The 25,938-nt window shown below is 48.1% G+C and overlaps 1 protein-coding gene across 1 annotated transcript in view; it reads right to left on the bottom strand.

Moving 5' to 3' along the window:
• Nucleotides 1–14,467, bottom strand: part of PRSS12 (serine protease 12) — a 585,240-nt gene extending 570,773 nt beyond the window's left edge. Inside the window, exon 1 of the mRNA XM_086961447.1 lies at nt 13,948–14,467. Coding sequence (XP_086817573.1) covers nt 13,948–14,362 — 415 coding nt within the window. The 5' untranslated portion in view covers nt 14,363–14,467. The remainder of the gene's footprint in view (nt 1–13,947) is intronic.
• Between the last annotated feature and the right edge of the window lie 11,471 nt (nt 14,468–25,938).

The following is a 25,938-nucleotide window of genomic DNA, read 5'->3' as shown; positions in this document are numbered from 1 at the left end:
GCTCCGTAAATGGAGCCTAGCCATTGGATGAGGGGCCTGTCCGTCAATGCCGGACCAGACACGGGGGCGTTCCCGACATTCTTTGGCTTTTGCCGACGTCACGCGACGTCAGGCGAAAGCCGGGAACGCCCCCGAATCTGGTCCGCCATTGAAGGCACCCGGAAGAAGTCCAGGTGAGTGCTTGCTTTTTTAAATGCTTGTTTGCCGGTTCCCACCCCCTCTCCCGCTCTCCGTGTCTCCCCGGCCCCGTTCCCGCCCCCTACCGCTGCCTCGGCTCCCGTTCCCGCCCCCCTCCCGTTCGTGTACTCTCCCGCCCCCCTCGTTCTCTCCCGCCCCCCTCCCCAACCCCTCCCGGGTTCAACCACGGCATTAGGAACATCTCCGCCCCCTCCCGTGTTGCTGAGTAGCCTTACAATTACCAGGCAGGATAAGGGTAGCAAAGACCCAATGTCCGATATTCCGTGACTAAGGGCCTGCTATAGAGATTGGAGGGACCGTAACAAACAGTGAGTCCCAGTTAAACTGCCACCGGGGCCGACAGGACCCCACTGGCATCCTGCAGCACTGCAGGCAGGGCCCAGGGTCCTCGAGGTTAGCATTGATCGGGTCTTGAGACTGCGGACAGCAGTGCGGCAGCAATAGTGTGTTCTCCTGCTAAGAGCTATCTAAGAATGACTTAGCATTAGAGGCCTTGCGGGCATTTGTTAGCCATTTAGGGAAATCTCTGTAATCAGAGAGATGTTTTTGCTAACTTGTCCCCGGCCGTCCTCCAGTAACTGGCGTTAAATATGCGGCATTACCTCTAATACCCTGCTCGGGGGCTCTTCAAAGCTCCGAGCGCCCGCCACTGATGTGCTGCAAAAGAACCAATCATTGGTGTAAAAGGCAGACCAGAGCTTTCCTCATATTAAGGTGACAAGGCCGCCGTTGTCTGCATATGACATCGATCAGTTGCTGCAGGCTCGTGGTTTCAAGCATTGATTAGCTATCCTCACACTGTCGGCCTAGGCCGGAGGTGTATATATCCGCTGGGGCCTGATTTACCAAAGGCTGACTTTGTTTAATTCCGTTTTCTGGCCTATTCGCTATGCAGTGTTCTTCAATTAACTAGCTCAGCGAGTAGAACTGCAGCCTCGACGCAGGTCCCGGGCACTTGCGTTTGTAGAAAGGAGTTGAGGAGCGGCAATTAGGTCCCGGGCACTTGCGTTTGTAGAAAGGAGTTGAGGAGCGGCAATTACCAGAACCTGAGGGAAATCTCGACGAAGAGAAGGGAAGTCATTAACGGGCTGCACGGGCCTGCGCTTTAAATGCAGCTTTCCTCTGGCATGTTTCGAGAAACAGTCATGGTGTCTAGAAAATTAACACTTTGTACAAACTCCTTCCACAGTAACACATGTACACTTTGATGTTTGTTGGACAACTGAGAGATGTTATCTCATTTTTTCTTTTTAAATACACGAAAAAAGCTGTTTTATCAGAAGAGCTCAGCTTCTTGAAAAGCCATCCTTCTCTAAGCAAAATTGTCCGATGGATGTCAACGTTTCCCGCCCCCCTCGTCTTCTCCCGCCCCCTTCCCGCCGTTCGTGTACTCTCCCGCCTCCCTCGTCCTCTCCCGCCCCCCTCCCGTTCGTGTACTCTCCCGCCCCCCTCGTTCTCTCCCGCCCCCCTCCCGCCGTTCGTGTACTCTCCCGCCCCTCTCCCCACCCCCTCCAAAAACCCTGTTATCTTGACTGGTGGACGCCCACTATCCTCTACCTCGAAGTCAGTCCCTTCGAGGCACTTGTATAAGGTCCATGCTTCTGTAGAGAGTCCTACTTATACTGACAGACACCTCTTCCGAGCGCCACGAAGTCCATCCCTTTAGGTCTGCTTACGACTACTGGCGAACAGGAAGAGCGGGGGAGCCCGAGGGTTTGTATTGCGGCGGTACGGCCGTGGAGATGGCATAAGGGCAGGAACAGATTGCCATAATCTGGAAAGGTTGAAGCAGTGCAGAACATAGTGGAATACCAGAGGACAGAGTGCGGAGCCTAAAGGAAGTGACTGCACTAGCGGGTGTGGCAGAGAAAAGGGGTGAGCTCCATAAGGCCTGTGGTCTCTCATAGACTTTTCCAGCTGCGCTCGCAGACACCTGCTGCGCGCGCCTCACTTCCTTACGGTGCCTTCACGGCACTATAATATCCTGACCAGTCCGCAGCCTTTTTTTTAGCCGGATCACACCCCCGCCCCCTCCCCCCGCCCCCTCCCCACCCCCCCCCTCACTCCGGAACGCTCTAAACCCCTGCGCTCACCCTTCTAACCCCAGAATGCCTAAATCCCCTCTCTTACCTATACCAGTCCAGCTGCACCCGCTCACTCTCGCTCCTGTAGCGCCCAGAAGCCTCTCGATTTCTTGAACCGTTTAATCCTCTCCCGCTCACCCATCCGCTGCAGTCCCTGAAAGACATTCTCCAGCGTCGCATTCCACCCACAGCGCCTAGAAGCCCCTCGCTTCTCTTACTTGTCCCAGTCCAGTCCCACTTGCTCACAGTCATCCCCAACGCCTCGAGCTCCTCTAACCCGCACCATCCCGTTCCTCCCCCGCTCACCCACCCCAACACCTGCAGTCCCTGGAAGATCTGTCCACACTCTGAGATCAGCTCTGTCCACAGTCGGCCTCCGAGGTCAGCTCTGTCCTCACTCCTCCACCTTGCTGAGCTCTGTCCACTGCTGAAAGCGGGGCGCGCGTTGTCCACCCTTCGCCAGTGGATCTGTCCTGTGCACTCCTCTGGGATCCGGTGGTACAGTCCTCTGCCCCTCCGTGTAAAGTTGGATGTGTCTTTGCTCTCGGTCGCAGATCTTTTGGCCACGCCCCTTTCCCACGTGCTCCGTGGATGCCTCACTGGTGTCTGTTCGGATCTGGTCGTGATTGGGTCTCGCTGTGATCTGGGACCAGTTGTTTATTTCTTTCTACGCCGTGATCCGTCGCTCCCGATGTCCTGCTCGCCGTCCTTTCGATGCTATCCTATTGGGATCCGGCTCCCGTCAGCATTTTCATTTGGATCAATTATCCTACTCCGCTGGGATCTGTTCCTCCACCCTTGTTCAGTTCAAATATATTTCTCTTTTTCCTATAAGATCTATTCCTCTTACTCCTCTGGGGTCTGTCCCTCTTATTCCCCCGTGGGATCTGTTGCTCTCACACCACAGGGATCAGCCCCACCCCCTCTTCTTCCAGTGGGATCTGTCAGGGTGCTCCTTGCTTCGCCCGTTACTTCTTCGGACCTGTGGGTGTCTGTGCTGCCAGGGTCTGTGTAAGTCACGCCAAGGGTCCTCCTGTCGCCTAGAAGCCCCCGCAAGGTTTGCAGCGCTCAGGGAGCCGTTTCCTTCCCTCCTTTTGAAGTTGCCGTTCGCATTGAATCCCGGCTCCACTCTCTGCGCTCCGGTGGCAGGGAAGGTAGTGCGAGGCTGGATCGGACCCAGAGTGTGAGCCGGGGTGCGGGGACAGCAGCGCACGTGCCGGCAGCACTCAGAAGTGACATCCACAGGACTTATACTCAAAATACTGACGAGCACTGGCTGAGCAGTGGACCCCCGAGGCAGGTGTGTCTCAAAAGCTGGTGCCTCCTTCCTTGTCTTGTGCGCACCGCACTGACACTGCAGGGTGTGTCCTTGCTAAGGTGCAGTGCAGCTAATCTGTGAGGAGCCTGCTGCCACTCTCACCTCTGCAGCAGAGCCTCGGCTTGCAGTGTGTGTGTAAGGGCAGTGTGGGAGCTCAAGGTATGTGCGGATGGACCTCACACCCCGCAGCAAGTGTTGGCAGTGTGCGTCATTGTGGAGAGAAAGGAATTGCACAGGAGCTGGTGGTGTTCGTATGGGGCGTACCCCTACTGCCCGAGTGTGTGGAAGGGAGAGTGTGAGGGCGGACAGTGTGTGATGAGACCGCACAGCTGCAGGCGCTGGACGTCTGTGTGTGGATGTGCGTGGAGTACAGTGTGTGGGGGCAGGCAGGGCACGTGCTGAGACACTTCTGTAGGAGGTGGCGGTGTGTGACTGTGCAGGGGGAGGGGAGGGCTGCCAGTGTGCGTGACGTTGCGCGGGAGGTGCGTGACAGAGTGGTGAGAGCGGGCAGGGTGCGTGCTGACTGTCCAGCGGACACCTCCTCAGTCTCCACAGACACCCCCTCAGATTCTGCAGACACCTCCTCAGTCTCCGCAGAGCCTCCTTAGTGACATTTCTGGTAACAAACTAGGAAAAAACAGTTTGACAGAAATGCATCTTCTCCGTTAGGGATTCCAGGACCAACACTTGGGTGTCTGTGGGTGATGCCCCGTGTTGCCATTCTCTTGCTAAGCGTGGTGGTTGTGTACTGCTTTAAGCTTGGCGCATGCAGGAAGTAAGGCACTTTGTGGTGTGTATGTAGTTTGAGGGCAGAGAGTTGTAATATACCTTGCGTGCAACATCTAACTGGCTCCAGAATGCTCTCTCCCCTGACCTTCGGTGTACCGTGAAGGGCCGGCGCGAACTGGACCTCTAAGTTCCCCTCTAGTCACGCTCCCGCCATTGCTTGTTTCGACCTTTTAAAATGTGGCATCGATGATGCACTTAGCACGATCGCCGTGAGCGGCAGCGCCTGGGGCCTTAGTCCTTATGACGTTTATTTGTCGAGGTGAATATAAAAATATTGTCTTTGGAGTTTTTTGCTTTCGGCGCGAGTTACCTCCATCAGTCAGGCGGTACATGAAAGACCCAGGCATATTTGCCATGGTGTGGACAGGGTTGCCCAAAAGCTTAGCGATGCTGGACGCCCCTCCCCTTTCCGATTTCCCGGCTTGGAGTTAAAACCTTGTTGGCGGCCGACCCTCCCCCACTTAATGCTGGACATGCCGTGCGTTCTGGCCAGATCCCTTCACTGTTGCTCCTTTTTACTTCAAAAACATATGCATCCCAATCCCCTTAAACAGCCTTTTTTGCATTTTCGTATTTTTGTCTAGGAGTAGACCCCACCCCACCGTGACTTGCTACCACCTCTGCGTGCTCCCGACCCCCCAACCCCCCTCCACCCCTGTATTCCTTCACTTTCCTTGCACCCCCGCAGTCCGGGACACCCTCACCCCACCGGCGCACACCCTGCCCCCATCCCCCCATGTCCTTCAGACATCTGAGCCCCCAGCTCCAAGCATAGCCCCCCGTCTTGTCACGCCACATCCTCTGCTCCTGAGCCCCAGCCCCGTCTCCGCAACCCTCAACGAGCCTCTAACCATTCGCCAGAGCCCCCCCCTTTTCCGACCACCCGTTAATGTCAGCAACAGAAAACCTGTAAATTGGACTGCAGTCTAGATTAGAAGTGGATGCTACAAACTGGCCGAATACAATATACTAACTGAGAATGTGTGGCATGCTAGTGAAAATCAAATAAAGAAAACATAACACAGCGTGCTAACCGAAATGCACTATTCTGTAGTTTTGTCAAAAAACAAGTGTTGCGAGTAGCCAACTCAAAGGTATGCTTTCTTTGAAATCTAAAGGAACTAAGGAAAAATGCCCTCAGTTTTGTAAAGCGCCGACTTTCATCTTGCAATCACGTAGTAAATAAAGTCAGTTACTAACGGCAGCCCGCGTTGAACACCATCCGACATGTGAAGGGTATAGAGTGAACGGTCCTAGGTAGTTTACTAATTCGGAAGCAGTTTCGTTCAACTTGCAGAAAGTCGCGTTGTATTTCACCAGCACATCCAGGTTACACATAGGGTGCACACGCCCTCCGTACATGCCTTTCTTACACTGCTAACTCTGAAGTGATCCTTTGGACTTCACACAATCTGATCTGTCATGTGCACTTTCGTTGTACTATATATAAAGTATTCTGGTACCCAATCTTTTCCTTAACTGAGAACGTAATTTGTGCACTCCTCCACCCATCTCCTGCCATCCTGTCTCCCTCCGTTCCCAGCATGCCCACCCCGAAATGCAAACGTACTCCTCCGCATTACTCTTGCCACTGTCCTAACCGCCGCCAATACACCCTTCCTGAAAACCATTCTTCGGACTTTAATTTGTTGTTCATTGCGCTCTCACTGCCGGGAGGAGGAGTGGGATCTTGGGTGGTAAATAAAAAAAATATTGCACCAATTAATCCGGAAGCATTGTTTGGAGGGTACGTGTAAAAATACTGTAAAACGTAAGATTAAAGTCGGATGCGGTTTCCGATAGTAATGACTCATTGTAGCAAGCCGACTAGCAATCGTGATGGGCGTGTGAGGCCATTGAAAAGGAGCGCTGCATTTACTTCCGCCTTAGTAACACGTTGGACGGTGACGTCTTCTTAAAGCCCCAGCCATGTACTGGTGTCCATCCCCGTTGTATTGAAAAACGTGTTGCTATAGCTCGTCAAGTTTACTGTGTATGAAGTGGCATGTTTTCGATGTGTTATGTCTTAAATCACTTTTAAATGCTCGAACTCCGTCCAGATCGTGGGTTCTGGTAGCAAGGTGAATGTAATGCATTTTGGTCCAGTAGCCCCAGCACCATTTTGGTCACTTTGTATCACATCTTAATGCCAAACAATACCAGGCGCACACACGGAGCATGCGTAATAACACATTATAATCTTACACATGACGTGTCATTTTGACAAAATTACTCATTTTAAGTACCTTATACTTGGGGGGGCTTTGTGTGGCTGTGTGTGTGGGGGGCTTTGTGTGGCTGTGTGTGTGGGGGGCTTTGTGTGGCTGTGTGTGTGGGGGGCTCTGTGTGGCTGTGTGTGTGGGGGGCTCTGTGTGGCTGTGTGTGTGGGGGGCTCTGTGTGGGTGTGTGTGTGTGGGGGGCTCTGTGTGTGTTTGGGGGGGCCTCTCCGTGGGTGTTTGTGTGTGTCATTTGCGAGATAAAGCTAGTGGCATTGTAAATGACAATGCCATTTATTTATGTTAAAAAAACATAAATAAAAATAATGTCAAGAGCAATGCCAATAGCTCTAACTTTAACAAAGGCAAAACCATTGCATTGTAAATGCTTGTTATCTGTAGCAAGCCCCTCTTTTTGGATGTATCGCACCCCTGCGAGTCTGGATGTTTTTACTTTCAATCAAAAACATGAGCCATTCTCCAAATTTTTATCCCATGGGAAAACGTCTATTTATATATAAGCTCATGTTCTTTTTGAGATGTACTGGGCAACCATATATTTATGTAGGGGCGATGAGTGGAGATGCTGAGAATGTCCTCCTGTTTATAACTTCGAATAACTGTGAGGGTCATATTTGACGACTAGAACCTCCCCTTTTATGCAAGGATTACTGAAGGTTATTAAGTGGTTATCCACCGGGATGTTCGGTGAGGTGAGATGTTCTGCATACATCGTCGATTCGATAGCATCACGTTGCATAACTGATGGAATTAGGACACAAGCGATGTTTGAGAAGGAGGTGGATAAACTTTGGTACAGATGTGACAAGGAGGTACACTTTGAGAGGACAGCTGCACATTAGAGACAGATGGGAGGATGGGAGGCACTGCAGTTGAGAGGTATTTGAGAGAGAGATCCAAATATTGTAGGATTCAATAGATCTGAGTATTAGGAGACAGTGGGGAAGGAGATGTAAATATCGGAAGAACATATGAGACTCATTAGAGAAAAAAGAAACATATTTTGCCGAGAAGATAAAATGTACATTGATGGAAAGTAAAAACAAAATCAAAACACTGAAAAGATAAATTATTAATAATCAGGGGGATGTTAAATACCTTGGGGAAAGGTGAAGAAACATTGGGGGGGAACACCGGTGAGAGGAAAGAAACACCGAGGGAGTCAGTGGGAGGTTTTGCATGAAAGAAGTTTGGGGGAGTAAGAGAGGCTCGTTAGTGTTTAAGAGAGACACATTAGGCAGATATTGGAGGCACACTGGGGAGTCAAGAGTAGACACACTGGAAGGTATAATGCATAGAAAGATAAATTGGGGCCACTTGGTGGCATAGTTTCTGCTGGTGGAGATCGCCATGCGTTTTGGTTAGAGTTAAAGTGCAAGGTAACTTTTTGTTTTTAAAAATGTATACAAATTTATGATGCCCTAAGTTGACAATAAAAAACTTTAAAAAAAAGAAAAATGTATACAAAATGTTTATGCCACTCAGACACTCCCCCATCACAACCCCCTTAAAACATGTGGTTGGTAAAGGCACTTACGGTACACAATAAATACAGACACTTACCACTGCCCTTTTGACTAAAACGTTCAAATTTGATGTGAAAAACGTTTGGGAATGTCTAAATAGCCTAGAAATAAACGCTATTTGGAAATTCCTGAATCATCCTTTTTGCATTCGTTATTGTACGTTACATGCGAATCTGGGCCTTCGTTTGTAAGCCTCTGCGCCATCCCTAGCACTCACACTGCTGCTGGTCGCCTCTGGGGCAGATCAGGTGATAGTAAGTTCATGCTGCGGGGGTGGAACAAGTCTGGTTCTGCTGAGACTTGCTTTCCAGCACCTGTCTCATAGCCTCACAGTAAGATGCCGGCAGCGGAAGTGCAGAAGCAAGGTGTTTACGCCAGCTAGAGCAATGTTGAAGGAGCGTTGAAACTGAGTGTCTAAATAAGGATCACTATATCACTCCATGTCACCAAGGACACAGCACACCGTTCTTGGGATTTCGTTTAACATCCCAATACATTCTGGGAGTTGTAGTCTTGATTCATATCAGTAGACCCAACTGAACTACGACACTTGAAAACAATAAGATGCAAAGGAAATCTTCGGTGCTGGAGCTTCCAGTCCTTGTGTTGTGAAGTACTCTGCTGATCTCAAGACACACTTTTTTAAGAGAACACTTGATTTAGCTTCTAGACACTATAATACATAGGTTGTGTATGATTGCACTGAAAGCACTCAGCAAATGTTAATGTGATGGCTCAGCTTTGGTGGGTGGGGGCAACCATAAGAATCATGATGACTTTCATCCATTCTGCACCCCCTAATAAGGTGAGTGATTGACTCTCTGTCACTGGGACGATCATGTTTCGACTTCTAAGTTATGTTTTACAAAGTATTGTATTCTAGTACTTTAGGTATATTGGATTGATTATAATGACACCAGATTACAACTCCCAGAATGCATTAGGTTGGTTTGTGGCTGCCTAGGCGTGGGAATATGATGTTCCTTGTAACATAAAGTCTGCAATAACCATAGATACCACAGAAAGCATAGCTGAAATACATTGATGTTCCTTGTAACATAAAGTCTGCAATAACCATAGATACCACAGAAAGCATAGCTGAAATACATTAATTTTCTATGCTATATCATTCAATGCAAACATTTTAGTTTGCACTATTTATAGAGCTTGGTTTCAATTTTGATATTTTTGTGCTCTATTTAAATGTACAGCAAGCAAGAGGCATGGGACAACAAACATGCAAACCAGCAGCATTTTCTATGTTATAACATATAAATTCCTCCTGGCAATGAGAAATGTGAAACTACAAATCCCAGAATGTAAAGCTTTGTTAGGTAAAACAGTAAGACAACCTTGAGGTATCACACGTGGCACAGGCCAGCTTAGCAGCAATGTCTTCTGTGCATCGCAGTGATTCTCCATAAGTGGAGTTATTATATATATAGCTCCAAAGCACCTGGGTATAGGTAATAAGAAAATTGGGTTCTTTAATGATGATTTTTATCAGGTGCATTAGTCCATATCATCCACTGAAGCGAACAAGACTAGAGCTATCAAAATTCTTTGGTTTCTTAAAGAAAAACTATGACTAGAAACTGATGAAACAGAGCCATCTGGTAACTGTACAAGTGTACTCCGCCTCTAGCATGGGCCTGTACTGTTGTCACTCAATATCTTAAAACAGCGATTCTTAACGTTTTGACCTATGTGGATCCCTAAAGAATCACTACTGGAAGGCGGTCACCCTAGCCTGAGCAAGTTCAATGATTTGAACCACAAAACAATACACAACAATTCATACACATCAAACAAATTCACAAATTATTTAATATTTTATTTAATTTGCAACAAAAAAATATATTAAAATTAAAAGTTTTATGGAAATGTTAGATATTTTCAAAACTTGCTCTTATTTCTAAAAGACAAAGTGCTATGTTCGACTCTACCATATCACTTTTTCCTTTTTTGCTCCTAATTCTTGCTCTCTTTTTGTTGGTATTTATCAGTGCTTTAATTGAAGCACCAATAGTCCATAGTAGATTCTGTTTGCTGTACTTGGGCTGCTACTACAAATCAAGATGTGTTCATATTAATTTTCTAAACAGTCGTAGATCCCTGTAGTAGACGTTACTGACCCAAGGTGTGCAATGACACAAGGTTAAGAAGCACGTCCTTATACATTAATGATGTTGCTTATGATTGAGCCGTAGAGCAAAATTCACTCTCTTTCACTTTTTCATTTAAATACTTAAATCCCCAATGTTCTTTATTGGACTGGGTGGTTTCGGTTCTCCTTTTACTTGTGCAGACAAAAGTCGTTGCTCTGTTAGAGGGGATACTCCAGTCCAGAATCGAGAAAACTTTTACGCTGTTTCGACTATAAAGAAAGAAGCAGGCAGAAATGTGCCTAATTTTTCATATGCAAAGTAGGGCTAAAAATAGAGGCAAAACATGTTCCAAATTTGGCAGCATGTCATAGTGGTTTGAAGTAATGTAGAACTCTTGCTTTTCCCTATACCAAGATCTAAATTGAAAGAATTGTTGAAAACTAATTGACGCTCTAACATACTTTGAATGTGGCACAGTTCCACAATCAAAACGTCCTGTTGGACTCCTGTGAATGGAGTTGTATCCTTCTCATTGGTAAACACAATCTAACATGAGCCATATTACTCTAGCATGCAATCTGATATTTTTAATGATATGATCATAGTGTTTCTCCCTCCCAGAGATCATGTAGATCAACTGATATTGGTTCTGAACAAAATGACAGTCGGATTATCTGCAAGCTCAAAAGCTGATTCTGACCATAGATTCACAGTACACGTGGCTGATAGACTGAGTGCCTCAAAGAAGGTGAAATCAAGGTGGAAATAACAAAAAAAAGTGTTCAAAACTATCTTAGAATAGGATGATGTCCACATATCTTTGTACTTAAAGAGTGGGGGTTAAGAATGTCCTGCACTGTCTCCCAAGGCTGCCTCAATGTATAATAGAGTAGTTGCAGTGCTAAATGGCCGTGGACTGGAGTTTGTGATTAACGTGGGTTGGTAATGGACCTTCAAACACTATGTCATCACTCCAAAATGTCTATAGTTTATTTCGTTGTTGACCGGGCAGTTGAAACAGCTCATGTACCAATCTTTACCCTATATAACCGAACACTATGTAGAATGAGTAAATGAATGAATGAAGCAATCTCCACAGTGTACACAGCAAACTAAATAAACTCACTTTAGCATGCGAAAGGAAACAATTGTGGCAGATTTTTTCAAATATAAAATCTCTTGCCATTTAGTCATGTATGCTTAGAGCATATGGTTAATAGTTTCAAGTCTGTAGGCCTGGGTAACTTAAGATTCCTATATGATCCCTGCCATCAAGGGCAAAATGCCCCAGTGCGGGGCATTTGTTTTACAGATCATTGTTTTCAGTCGCGTTGATTCAACAGCATCAATTTATGTGAACCAGGACCACAAATCCCAGATTGCATTAAGTAGTTAAGCAATAAAAGCCGCACTGGAGCACCACCTCGTGGGTGGCATGAAGCCATCTGGTACCTTTTGACTACCAACAAAGCACACTTTTTTAATTCGCCTGACACAGCAACAAACAACATTTGGGGCTTTTAGGGACAACGTTTTGCTAATATTGACCACCAAACTATTCAGCTAAATAACATTGTGAAACCATGCACTTTAAATAATTTACTATGTGGTAAAACTTGTCCTCGCTGAACCGGAGATGCATGGGTCGATTTAATCAATGGTAATCGATGGTGTAGGATGGGCTCTCGTCAGTAGGTGTTAATCTGCCACTGTAAGGAATGGAGCAAACATTTCATATTGGTCGCTCTTAAGTATTGGAAAACGGGAAATTCAGAATTGGTTATTTCACAATAAAAAGAGTGTTTTATCTGTTTGATGTGTGATTGCTCCGTGAAAGCAAAAAAGAGCATCTACTCTTGGGACTGAATAAATAACAATTGTCCGCCGTGTGAAGTGGTTGCAGGTGCTGCAGAAACAATGGGCACTTAGGGACAGCTCCACACTTCCATTCATCCGCGGCGTAAAATGTAAATACGGCTCTGCCCTGCACCGGGAGAGCTCTTTCACTCCTACTATAACCACCTGAGGAAGAGCCTTCGTGGCCCTGCAAATCAAAACTATAGCTGTGTGTTAGCCCAATAAAGGTATCATCTTCGCAAGATGTTTAAAAAATGTTTTGAAACATTGTTCTTTCTGTTGACGCACAGCGGTGCTGCTCAGAGAAAACTGGCTTCATAGCAGAAAGGGAACAACAACTTGTGAAGAGTGTCTGCGCATGGCAAATAGTTATTGAACTGCCTGGCATTTCTATCAGAATGACTGAGCATGGTGGTACACAGGACCCAAGTCAATTTAGACAGGTTCTTTTAGGGATAAGTACAGAATGTTGAGGGATTGAGCGCGAGCGACAAACACATTGTTTACATTCAAAAGCATATATTTCTTTATGATGCTTTTGTTCTTTATGAACCGATTAGGGTTGCCACCCAGTGCCATATCGTCAAAAAACAAGGTTTCTTTTCCTGATCTTTTCTCTTAAAAGTCATTGCCAGGTATGTCAGTTTTACTGATTATATAGAAGCATATCAAGCCTGCAACTCCCAGAACACACTGGATTGTCAATTTAAATCCCAGAACTAAAAACATTATTCCCCTACATGGTGGTAGGCTGCTGCCCTGAGTTCTTTGCCTCAGTACAAGAGGCTAATTTACAATTTTAACACTAGGCCTAGAATATTGTGGTAAAAATATTAGTCCCCAAATAGTGAAATCGGTGTTTAAATGTTGTGAACTAAAATCTCATGGTAATCCTAGGCTGTCACGCCCTGAGCTGCAGCTGAAGGCTAAAAAGTAGTAGTACTAATAGCTTCAACCATAGGCCTGGCCAGGCAGGATGCAGGCTTAGCAGCAATGGATTTCAAGGGATCGTCAGCTACTGCGTCGCATATCTGCCTGTAATGGTTCGTGATCACCTTCAAGTGAGCCAGTTTTGACACACAACATGGGAAAACAGTACTCTAGAAACATACCCTCCAACATACATGGAAAGGTTCTGCTGCCCCAAACTATACCCTTTCCAGTATGCTGCTCACAGCTAATTTACAGTGTTAATCCTGAATTTGTGAAACTGGAGTTGGTGTGTAGAGTGATTTGTTGTGAAATGTAAGTGCTGCATATCATTAGCACCAGTTCACCAGGGATCTTGTAGTGGCTATCACTCATATACAATAAGTGTTAATGATGGTCGTATTTTAATTCGGTAGTACCTGGTCTCCAATTGAATATTTTGACATTAGGGCTCAGTAAACGTGTCCAAGATATGGCATCATCTTTACGACATTAAACTTCATATCAACTAGGTTTCTTAAATCAATCCTACCCAAGCAAGCCACACAGATACCAGAGTTGTGCACTTCACATATTGTGTCAGTTAGAGGCACACTTGCAGCCTAAGGTCCACATCAGAATGCAATTAGTTTAACAGAACTATATCCACCTTCACAAAAATCATCTTCAGATAGCTCAGGTAATTTTTCACAAACATTCGAGGAGGGTAGTAGGCACTGGGCTGGCACGTCTAGATATAATAGGCACCCATAACCTAAGTGTTATATGAAGTGTATGTGGGCCATACTTCATAGCATCGCTCATCTATCACCACACATTGCATCTAGGCAAGTACTCCGATTGGAAGCGTGCAAGGTACCTGGACTCTTGCCCATCATGCATCATGCCTGCGGTACTCACCCTGTTTGCAGTCACAGTAGCCCCAGTCCACCCTGCCTCGGTTATTCCTGTAGAAGCACCATGGCTTGCTTCTCCCATCAGGGTTCCGGCAGAAGTTATGGTCGCCAAGACCCTTGCCCGGGGTCCTCTCCAAGAAAGTTGGCACATCCAACCAGTTCAAGCACTGCGCCCCAAAGTCAGTCACATTGACAAAGTCACCCACAGAGTTGCCCTGGCCCTTGCCCTTTGTGCAACCGGTGTATGGGGTGGATGGTGGTAGAGGACGGTGAGGATGGGGATGCAGGGGCTGGTGGCGTGAAGGGAGGCGCTGGTTAGAGGGTCGCTGGTGGGCAGGGGCACCAGCTGTTTTGTCAAAGCAGCCCCCTCCAGGGATGGCCCCCAGCACCAGAGCCACGATGAAGCTGGGAATTGTCATGCTGCCAGTGCCCGGGGTCCGCTTCCATGTCCCACTCCGGTCTCGTCCCCGGGTGTAGTGTGGGGGTAGGCGGGGCTGTACTTCCCACTGTCCTCGTGCAGCCTATTCCATATTCATGCGGGAGGGACTCCCTCTGCACGCGCAGGGCTCAGCGAGGCTGACGAGGAGATACCAACCCACCCACGGGGCTGGAGGGAGAGGGGAGGGCGCAGAAGGGGAGGGTGGAGGAGCAGTCAGTAAGCTGGCAAGGTGTGCGTCTGCACTGCTAGAGGTTAACAGCTGTGTAGGAGGTGGCTGGAGGGCACGTAGAAGTCACGGCAGACCATTTAAGTACGATTTTTAAAAGTACCGCGATCCTATGAAAAGTAATACTTAGTTCCTCCTCTGCTTTCCCCACTTATCGATATTTTGCAATGTTGTGCTGGTTGCTTTTTATTATCCATTCCCTCCTATATAGTAGCTGCTAAAATGCGGGTCGCTTAGAAATATATTGAGAATAATCAGTTAATGTGTTACATGCACAGGGCGAGAGAGAGAAGGGCGAGTAGAGAGGGGAAAGAGAGGGACTAGCAAGCGTGCCATGATGTATGACCTCTTCTGTCAGCCTTGGCTTTTTACATAGCAATGTTTGGCGTTTATGTGCTTGCTCGTTTGTCGCCCCCATTGATAAAACTTTGGGCGCTTATCCATAATAGCACCTAGATGAAAAACTTCACAAGAAGAGTGCCACACTTCACACTTACAGATCTAAAACTTGATGAATCCACAGACTGGGAGACGTGGGTCTCTTCGAACAGACTTTGTGAACGGTTAAAGAAATAAACACGTAACTACGCTCCCTGTTTCTCCTATTAACATATATTTCTAAAGAGCTCTTTCAGCTGATTCGCGTGCTCCGAGGCGCGTGGGAGGTTTCCAGGTACACAGCATTGTTTAGGAAGTTTGTCCACTCAGTCTCACTTTACATTCCAAGAACTCAGCGCACAAACACATCATGGCCACCTCAAAGAAAGCATTTGGGACAACTTTTGGAATTTGCTGCTGATTTGGAACGAGAACCTGCAAAGCAGCATTCCTTCTAGGCAGGTGGCAGATATGCAAAATACTTCCTTGTCATGTGTGGCCCATATACCCCTTCTACCTTTTCAGCAAGCAACACTTTGCTTTCTGGGATTTGCAGTTTTGCAGTTCTCCTTCTACATAGGGACATTCAAGCCCCAACATGCAAAACTGTATTCGCGGAGTAAAAAATAAAATAAACCCCAAGTCCCGACCTGGCTCGCACAGGAGATCAGTTTTGTGCAAAATTGGTATCAGGGGGACCAATACCTACTATAGTGTTTCAAAGATAAAATGAAGAAAGATGTTGAATGAGCACCTCACCCTCTCATGGGCCAACCTTCCAGACATGCGCCCGTTTTTATGCAGGTATTCTAGTTTCATTGATTCAAATGAATACCGCGAATGACGTCACTTTAAAACACACACCCAGCAGATGCTCCGTTTTCCGTTAGTGTCGCATTTGAGCCCCGGAATGTCCACAGGTTGAAGTTGAAAAACAAAGTATGTTCTAACTGCTAGGGCGCAACGTATGACACCAGAAAGGCGACAAACTACAGCGTCAGACTCAGAAGCGAACAACACCCAACATGTTGGTCTTGCAGAATACATAAAGAAACGATTGGCTGCTCGGTCCCCTGCATTGTTGACGGCCAGTCCTCATTGTCACTTCCAGTCAGACGTCGGTCACCTCGTGTCGTTACTTCACTCCTAGGCTCTCTGTGTTTTCTTGTGGTAGTAGAAGTAACAAGAAGCCCTTTCTTTTTCGGTGAAGCGCAGTGCCGCCTTTCTTTCAGCGCCCCACAAATAAAAGCATTTGCCCCCCTCCGCCGCCCCCGGTCAGCTCCCGGGTAAACACCTTGGAGTTGCTCCCCTCCTCGCGGATTGTCTTTCTTGGCGCGCGGGGCGGGGGGACAGAGGCGGTCTGTAGACGTGTCAATCTCCTGGCGGCTGCGGATGGAGGTCCCGCGCGGACGGGCTGTGCGGATGCATTGTTTGTTTTCCTTCTCCTCTCTGGTCTCAGCGGGGACCAGCAGCTTGCCTTGCCCTCTGTATCAAAGACGGAGCGTGCATTTCGTTCCCCCTCTGTCACTCCCTGTCTGTTCCCAGCTGTTTTCGGAGCGCCGGCCGTCAGCTCCAGCTGAGCCGGAGTCTGTCAGAGCCACTGTGCCGCCAAAATAGACTTGAGTCCAGGAAAGATACCAAGCTCAGACAGATTAAGTCAGTTTGCCCAGGATACCACATAAAAACAGTCGAAATGCAACATGTCTAACCATCCGTGCGGAATATAGGATTAATGCTATACTGTCATTATTGGATCCTCACGCTTACAGTTTTTTATCATCAGGAGAGGAGGACAGGGCAAGTCAGCAGATTGACAGAGAGTTCCGAGACTCGGGCTTGGCTTGCCTGGGAGCCGAAAGATAAATATAGCCATCGAAAGACTTGGCTTGTAATTCATGTGACAATTGTCGTAAATGTATAAAATATAAAATATTTAAAGTAAATAAAATATGACTTCTTTAACATTTGTAATTGTTTGGATCTAATTCATTAGATGGATATCAGTACATTGGCCCATATTTATTAAAAACAATTCTAAACCTAAATAAAAAACATTAACAAATAACTCTGTGCCCTAATGGAGTTGCCATGAGGCATCTTAGATATGAGTTTGTCTTGTGCACTGTGTGTAAGGGCAATGTTTTACGTGAAGCAACATTATTGAATATTGAACCACAAAGGAGTAACATGTAGTAGTAGTAGTACTTTATTCGATAACATTTTTATCATAAAAGTTGGCATACGTTACAATACAAAAGGAACCACCAGTCCATACGTGCAATCAGCTATAGATTAAAAATACAAAATTTACGCACATTATATTAAAAAAGTAATATGTACAATAAAAACACAAGTATATAGTTACATAAAATCATCATACAGAAATCCGTAAAAAGAATCGTCTACTGGGGCATGTACTTTAGCCAGCGCATGCGAGTCTGCCATGCGCTACCCAAAAACTTTGCTACTCCACAGATCAAAGCTAGGGAGGAAGTATCAGTAATGAATATCCGCAGGGCCATCCTGTGACACCTAAGGCCCAGCTCCTTACATATTGGCTTTAGCCATGTCTTTCTTGCGCCCCTATACGTTGGGCATGCAAAGAGGAGAGGAGCCACAGACTCCTTAGGGGCAGCACACCCAGGGCAAGATTTAGCCGGAGAGCTTAAGTTTCTCCGCCCTTCCATAAATTCATTCACCGCGAGGGTCCCGAACCTTAATTTTAAATAGAGGGATCTATCCAGGGGTTTTTGTATAAAATCGAGGAACGGTTCAAGTTTCCTACCGGGTTTAAACTCTAGGAACCGCTCTGAAAGGATACCCACTTTCCCTCTACATAGGTCCTCCTCCAGTACCCAATCCCAGTATAATTTCTTCACTACTTGCTTCGGAGGGGGTGCTTGGCTGGCCCATACTTCATGCAAACCTAATTTTAAGACCAGCTGTCCAGCTGTCCAGTGTTCAACCACTTGATCTTGTTACTCAAATTGAGTGTGATTAATTCCTCCAAGACAGCCGCATAGTTTGAGAGTTCTGGGGTCCTCCTTACTCGAGCCCAGTAAAGTAATGGGCGCACACAAGCTATATCCCTTAGTGACCGCCTACCCATATCTTGTCATAATGGATTTAACAGAGTGGAGGTGGTGGAGGTGGGGAGTGACACCAGTTCACGGAAAAACTTATTTTCCGATCTCACTAGGTCAGTAGTATTCTCGAACCCCCACAACTCTGATCCATAAAGTGCCGTAGGCAGAGCCTGACCATCATACACAGAAAGGGCCGGAGCTACAGGTTTGCTCGTAGACTCTCGCTGCTCCCGCAGGATCGCTCCAGATACACGCTTGTGATTTAAAAGCATTTTGGCCAAATGGTCCCTCCAGTTCATCCGACTATTGACCCTTACCCCCAAGTAGTCGAATGAGTCATCCAACTTCAATGGGGTACCGTTAAGGGAGACATTGTTCTTAAATCTCTTAGAAGGAGAGAAGGCCATGAGCTTTGTCTTAGGGGTATTAATGGTGAGACCTCTGTCCTCACAGAATGAGCTGAAGCGGTCCAACAGCTTTTGATGGCCAGAGGGGGTTTTTGAAATCAGGAGAGTGTTGTCCTCAAAGAGTAGGGTAGGTGTTTTTTCCCCTGCCAGGGATGGGGCGTCGGCTGGGTCCTACCTCAAATGGTCCACCACCCCATTCACAAAGATGGAGAACAGAGTCCGCGCCTTCACACATCCCTGGCGGACTCCCCTTCTCACAGCCACCCTCTCTGTCAGCTGGCCCTGGGATCCCCATCTAATCCTTGCATAGTTCCCCTCGTGTAATTTCATGATGAATTCAAGGAGGGTGAGAGGGAACCCCATTGTTTGTAATACGCTCCATAACCTGGAGCGTGGCACTAGATCAAAAGCTGGTTTAAGATCTATAAACGCCAAGTACAGGCTACCCTGCCCGATGATCACAGTCTTCCAATAGATAGCAAAAAATCGGAAGACCTGGTCCATCGTGCCCACCTTCTGTCTAAATCCCGCTTGGAAGTGGGAAAGGATGTTCTCCTCTTCCATCCAGGACCCTACCCTGGAGATAATGACCCTGCCAACCACTTTCTGGATCACGTCTATCAGACTGATTGGTCTGTAGTTGGCAGGGTCATCTCTCCCCCCCTTTTTAAACACTGTTACCACCTCAGCCCCCTTCCAAGAATCAGGGACTGGGTGGCCCCTTGAAATCACGTTCATTATTAGGGAGATGAGGTTTGCCCATGTTGCAGGGTCATATAGAAGGAGATCCCCAGGGAGCCCATCGGGCCCTGGCGCCTTTCCCGGGGCCAGATGTTTAATGGTTGTTTTTACCTCATTAACTGAGAAGGGGTCTTCGGGAACCATAGGTGCTCTACCAGCACTATCAAGTACTACTGGTAGAAGCATAGCTCGACTGCACCGCAGTATAACTCGTAAACATGTGAATGCCACTGTTGTTCAGTTATATGGTTCGGGATGGGCTCTGCTCCCCCCCTCCTGGCTTTGTTAATTAAATCCCAGAATAGGGAAGAGTTCTTCATCTGGGAAGCGGATTTAAGATCCTACCAATGTTGTTCTTCCCATTCCCATTTAGCTAGCACTAGGGACCTAGCATAGTCCTTCCTAGCCGCTCTAACTAGTGAAGATTTTTTTTAAGCAGAGCTGCAGTTAACGCCTTCCTTTTATCCCTACAAAGAGCCGAATACCAGGGATTATTTGATTTTACCTGAGGATGGTTCTTTCTGCCACTATTACCCTGAATGATGAAATATTGGCCCACTTTCTCTATAGCACTTTTATACACTAGTGGGAAGGAAAGGCCCTGTAGACTTACAGGTTCAACTACAAGTTGCTCTAGGTCAGCGATCATCTCTGCTAAGTGCTCGCTAATCTTGCTCAGATAACCTTCCTGGGATTGCACCCTTTCAAATTTTAATCTGCGGTTGGAATTAAAAGGAACAACTTCCTTAGTTTGCATTAGTGGGGCTTGAATTCCTATTTCATTATTTGAGCCCCACCTTGACTTCATGCACAAGGGGTTATGGTCACTATCCTGGGATGGTATTACCTGCATATCAATTAGATCTCGCCACAGGTCAATGTCCAGTAAGATGTAGTCTATTCTTGATGGGCCAATAAGCCTATTAAAGGTGTTTGCCCCATCTGGGTCAGAGCTTGTCTTTCGATTTAGCGCTCACAGATTATATTCAAGGGTCAGGTGAAGTACTGGGTTTTTCAGAACCCAGCGGTGCCAAGGAGCACACCCTAAGACTTCGAGTCCTTCCTGTTTCAAACTACAGAAACACAGAGTCTTCTTGGTGAAGTCAAAGATCGTATTTATTGTCTGCAGCCAGTAACAGGTATCCTAGAAGTACAACATGGTGTATATTCTCAGGAGACTGCTCAATCTTACAAAGCCAGCCTTCTCTTTTTATACAAAATATTATGCTTTAGGCAAACATTCCTTATTTTACAGTTGACCATTCACATATTTCCACTACAAAGAAAAAGCAGAGTCATGATGACAAGCCCGTATTTCAGTTTGTTCAGCCCACAATCAAATACCGGGCAAGGCCCAGTATTTTCATCAGATATCAACGGACCCCCAATAAAAACGGGCACCTCCTCCTCGTAAAGCAAGTCATAAAGAAAGAAACAGGGACAGCTGTGTGTAAGATTAGGCATGGTTTGTGTGAGATGAAAGGTTTATGATATGTTGTGCCTTGATACTAATCTCATTCGGCCACTGGCAAAGGAACTGGCCGAACAGGTTTGGCTTCAGGCAGTGGAGTCAGCTTGCCCAGGTCACAGAGGAGTCAGCAAAGGTGTATGTGTCCTTCAGACTCGTTTTTGGCCTTAGTCATTGGGCCTATGTGAGGGCAATCACAAAATGTCTGCCGTTCACAAAATGGAACCCGAGGGTTCAGGACGGAAACTCTGATTACAGGGTGATTTCGTCACCCGAATATGACGAAAATGCTTGTGCATAGTATTCTAAACATTCTCTGTCTGCTGATACCAAAATCGTCATGATACGACGATGTTTTTAACACGGGTCCAGAATTTTCAGTACCACAGACCCTCCTTTTGCCCTTACATAGGCAATAACATATACCCACTCTAATCTGAGTCCAGGTCTATATTCATAAAGTCATTGAGATGTTGCTGTAGCATCATCCTATTACTTAGCTCGTTTCTTGATACATTTTTCCTTACACACGATGTAGCACAGAGGCCACATATTGCAGGAGCACACTGTACACACAGACAGAACAGGAAAAGAATGGCTAAGATCATCCCAATGATTATCAGAATCTTCCATCCCCAGGTGGATATCAGTTCCCAGAACCACCCCATCAATGACCAATCTCCTTTATCCATGTGAATAGATTCGGAGATCTTATGCAGTTTGGAAATGGCCTGGTAGACTGTCGGAGCGTTATCTGGGATGAACACACAGCAACTTGATTGGATCACTTTACATACCCCACCTCGGTCTGCAAGTATGACGTCTAATGCGACCCTGTTCTGAAGAGTCATAAGGCCGATCCGACTGGAGCTCAGCAGTCAAATTACTAAGGGCACCGGCAGTTTCAACTTTAGTGGATTCAACCACCCTTGTCAATTGCCTTATGTTCCTGCTGTTCACCATAGGCCCCCAAAACGGCAGAAAACCCTTTACGAAATCTCCAAATTCTTGTCCTGCAGTGTCTTCTTTACTGATGACACCTCTAACTATCCTTGTCTTATGGTAATCTGCCGCGGCCGTGTAGGTGGGAGGCAACAGGAACGAAACAAAACATGTGCCTGAGAAGTCAGGGGGCAACCATGTTTAGGCTCTATCATGGCAGATGAAATAGGTACCCTTAGCTGCTAGGAACGAAGGGGGAGTCCGAGATGCAAAAACATATGTTTCAGTGCAGATACTTTTCCCTAACTGAGCTCTGGCATTCTTGCCATTACCTTGCAGACATAGGTGACCCTGATGGGGTACAATCCAAATCGGGGAGGATCTCTTTGCTCGCTGGTTCTCACTCAGAGTAACTCCATATCCTGTTACATTCCATCTAGCGTAAGCTTGTAACTCATCTCTGGGAATCGTTCTATACGAGTCAATGTTTCTGCTCATATTTGTGATTCCCACTACCAATGCCTTGTTGCTCGAGTTACTTCTCGTGGAACGTGGGGGATATGGTTCGAGGGCATATATGAACATCGTTTGAAACGCCCACAAAGAACCATTGTAACTAAATGGTAAGACCAAGTATTTGATACCCTTATCTGTTGTATGTGGCATAAGGCCACACACCCAACAATTTGTTGTGTTCACTACTAATTGGTGTTGGTGTAAGAGCTGAATGCAGGAGTTATTGATTGTTAGACGGGGACCCTGAAGGTCGGCCGAGCAAGGGGGAGAGGCCTCCTGGCGAGGGCCCTCTCCTTAGATCGTACGGACGAGCAACTTTCCCCCCACAGATGGACGCCACACAAAGATAGGTTCTGCACACTTTTATCGGTATTCTTAAGCAGGTTATACTTGGCGATACAGCAGGAACAGGATACTGTGATCCCTTCAATTCTAGTCTCTGGGGGAAAAGGGGTAGAGGGACAGTCTCGGTACCGGTCTGGTACAGGGGTATCTGGCGTACAGTTCTCAATCCTCGAGCTGGAGTGTTCTCAGGTAGGGGCTGCAGCAGCGCCAGCAGGCCTTCAAAGATGGTTCACGAGGATGAACCGCGGCAGCGCCAGCAGGCCTTCAAAGATAGTTCACGAGGATGAGCCGCAGCAGCGCCAGCAGGCCTTCAAAGATGGTTCACGAGGATGAGCTGCGGCAGCGCCAGCAGGCCTTCAAGGATAGTTCACGAGGATGAGCCGCGGCAGCGCCAGCAGGCCTTCAAAGATGGTTCACGAAGAGGAGCCGCGGCAGCACCAGCAGGCCTCCAAGGATGAGTTCGTCTAGGTGTCTCTCGACTCCAGGATACAACTGCCTTCCTGCTCTGGAGCTACCCCAGTTATAGGTCTGGCGCCCTTTGATGTCCGGACCCTCGCACTTGGAGGTCGGGGGGTCCGGGATGAGGGAGTCCAGACACCCAGCGGGGGGGTGGAGCCAGCGCCCAGGGAGGCTGGGGGCGATCGAAACCAGGCGGAGGGGAGCCATCGACACTCCTTCTCTCATTGACTCGCCAAGTGGTCTCGTTACCCCCTGGGTGGATGGTGGTGCCTCGATGTCGGGACTTGGCTGGGCCTGGGGCGGAGGTTGACCTGAGGCCACGAGGCCTGGTCGTGGAGGGTCCAAGATGGCGGCTGGGTCGGGGACGGTGGTTCGGGAAAGGGCCCGGGCCAGCCGAGAAGGTTGCGGATGCGAATCTGAGTTCCGTCGGGAAGAGCTGGGGGTGACCCCGAGGGCTGAAGGTGCGGTTCTTGTCCGGGGAACAGGGGTAGCAGTAGTCCGGGACCCGCCATGCGGGGAGGGGTCGGGCCACGCCACGAGGCCGGTCCAACATGCGTCCACCCCAGCTGAACGCAGGGAGAGTCACCCATCGTATTGTATTGTATTGTATGTTGGATTTATATAGCGCTTATCACCCAGGGGTCTCTAAGCGCTTGGCTTGGGAACCCGTCCTGGCTTTTCCCTGTGAGATAGCCCCTACAGGGCATCCCCAAGGTGAAAGCCAGGCATCCCGCCGCGGGGGGCCGTTGTGGAGATTAAGCAAGCTTAATGCCCAGAGTTGCAGAGTGTGAACCCATGATTAGGTCAGGCACCGAAGCGAGAATTATCGAGTCCGTGGACATTTGAGCTCAAGACCCTGCCGCATCGGGAATTGAACCCTGGTCCCGGGTCTGACCTCTGCTTCAAGGTCTGCCTGCTCTAACCAGTGAGCCACACTTCTCCACTTGGGTAATCTCCTCGCCGAGGCGGAAGAAGCGGGACAGGCCGTCTGCGTTGGCGTGGTCGTGGCCTGGGCGATGCTCCACAGTGAAGTCCATCCCTTGCAGGGAGATGGACCAACGCAACAGCTTCGGATTCTCTCCCCGCATCTGCATCAGCCATTGCAGAGGTCGGTGGTCTGTTTGCACCCGGAAGTGGGTACCGAAGAGATAGGGCCGGAGCTTCTTGAGGGCCCACACCACGGCGAAGGCCTCTCGCTCTATGGTGCTCCAGAGCTGTTCTTGGGCCAGCAGGCGTTGGCTGATGAAGGCCACTGGCTGGTCAACTCCCTCTGCATTGATTTGGGAGAGAACAGCCCCAACGCCGTGATTGGAGGCATCGGTCTATACTATAAATTCCCGGCTGTAGTCGGGGGCTTGGAGCACTGGGGCGGTGCACATGGCTGTCTTGAGGGTCTCAAAGGCGGCCTGACACTCAGGGGTCCAGTGTACCTTTGGTAGGTTCTTCTTGGACGTGAGTTCTGTGAGGGGACCCACAATGCTGCCATAGTCCTTCACAAAGCGCCGGTAGTATCTGGTGAGCCCCAGGAAGGCTCGGACCTCTGTTTGGGTGACCGGAGGCTCCCAGGCCGGGATGGCGGCGATCTTGGGTTGGAGAGGGGCCACCTGGCCACTTCCCACCTGGTGCCCCAGGTAGGTCACGGACCCTTGGCCGATTTGGCACTTGCTGGCCTTGATTGTTAGTCCTGCCCGCCGGAAGGCGGTCAAGACTAATGTTGGGCGGAAAATCCGTTTCGCTTGCGGATTTTGCGGATTTTCGGTAAATTCGCAATCCGCGAGATCCGCGAATCTCCCGCAAAATCCGCAAATCCGCGAGCAGCGGATTTTATGGCTTGCTCGCACTGTTCGCGTGAGTTCGCGGCTTGCCAGTACAACTTCGCACCCCGCGAGTAAGTGCTAAATTGCAGAAATACGATCTTAGCAAAACTGAAACTACTTACCAGGTTCAAAAGTTCAGGCTCATCATTAGTAGCCATTTCCTGTAGCGCTTCCTGAGGGGCCCCTCCAGAGTTCAGTTGCCAGTTGCAACTATTATGTGACCCTGCTCTGAACCTCAGAATAGTTACACATATGCCACAAAGGTCCTGAATTACAGCTAAGGGAGACAAGCAGGAGCCAGGCTGGAAGTTAAAATCCATTAACCAGCCCCTAATTCATTATTGTCAGTTGGGGCAGGGCAGGTGTTGTAACTAATTTTGCAACAATGAAAGCATTTAGCAAGTGCAAAAGATCACTAATCAGGAAGCACTAAGGAAGCAGGTGCCAGCTAATAAAATATTCTGTGACACATTAATCAGCCCCAAATTAATTCAGGTCACTTGAGGCAGGGAAGGTGTGCTTTGCTTTGCCGAAAATAATGTACACTGGACAACCAGAGGGTGTGGTGATGAAACAGAGGGTGGCATGGGTGGGCCAGAGGGTGGCATGAGTAGTCAGAGAGTGGCAGTGGTGACAGAGAGTGGCAGTGATGAAGAAGGGTGTCCCAAACAGGCTGGACACGTAGAAACAACAAGTTCGCAAAACTTGCGACCCAACAGGTAAGTTCGCAAATTGCGAAATTGTAAAAACCCTCGCGAACTGGCAGAAACACGCGCAAACACACAAAAAAAAAATCCGCAAATTCGCGGGAATTCGCGGATTTTGCGGATTGCGAGTTCGCAAATCCGCAAAATTCGCGAACGCGAGATTCGCAAAATTCGCCCATGCTTAGTCAAGACCTCCCGGAGGTGTTGGAGGTGTTCCGCCCAGTGGAGACTGTACACGGCAATATCGTCCAGATAGGCGGCGCTGAACTCCTCAAGCCTCGCCAATACCTTGTTCACGAGTCTCTGGAAGGTGGCGGGGGCGTTTTTCATTCCGAAAGGCATCACTTTGAAGTGGTAGTGGCCATCCGGGGTGGAGAAGGCGGATCGCTCCTGAGCGCCCGGGGTGAGGCCGATCTGCCAATAGCCCGCAGTCATGTCAAAGGTGCTCAGGTACCGGGCGGCCC

This window comes from Lissotriton vulgaris, chromosome 3_1, assembly GCF_964263255.1.
Source record: "Lissotriton vulgaris chromosome 3_1, aLisVul1.2, whole genome shotgun sequence".
Lineage (NCBI taxonomy): Eukaryota > Metazoa > Chordata > Amphibia > Caudata > Salamandridae > Lissotriton > Lissotriton vulgaris.
The sequence above is the reverse complement of the archived record's forward strand: the minus strand, read 5'-3'. Positions and strand labels throughout refer to the sequence as shown.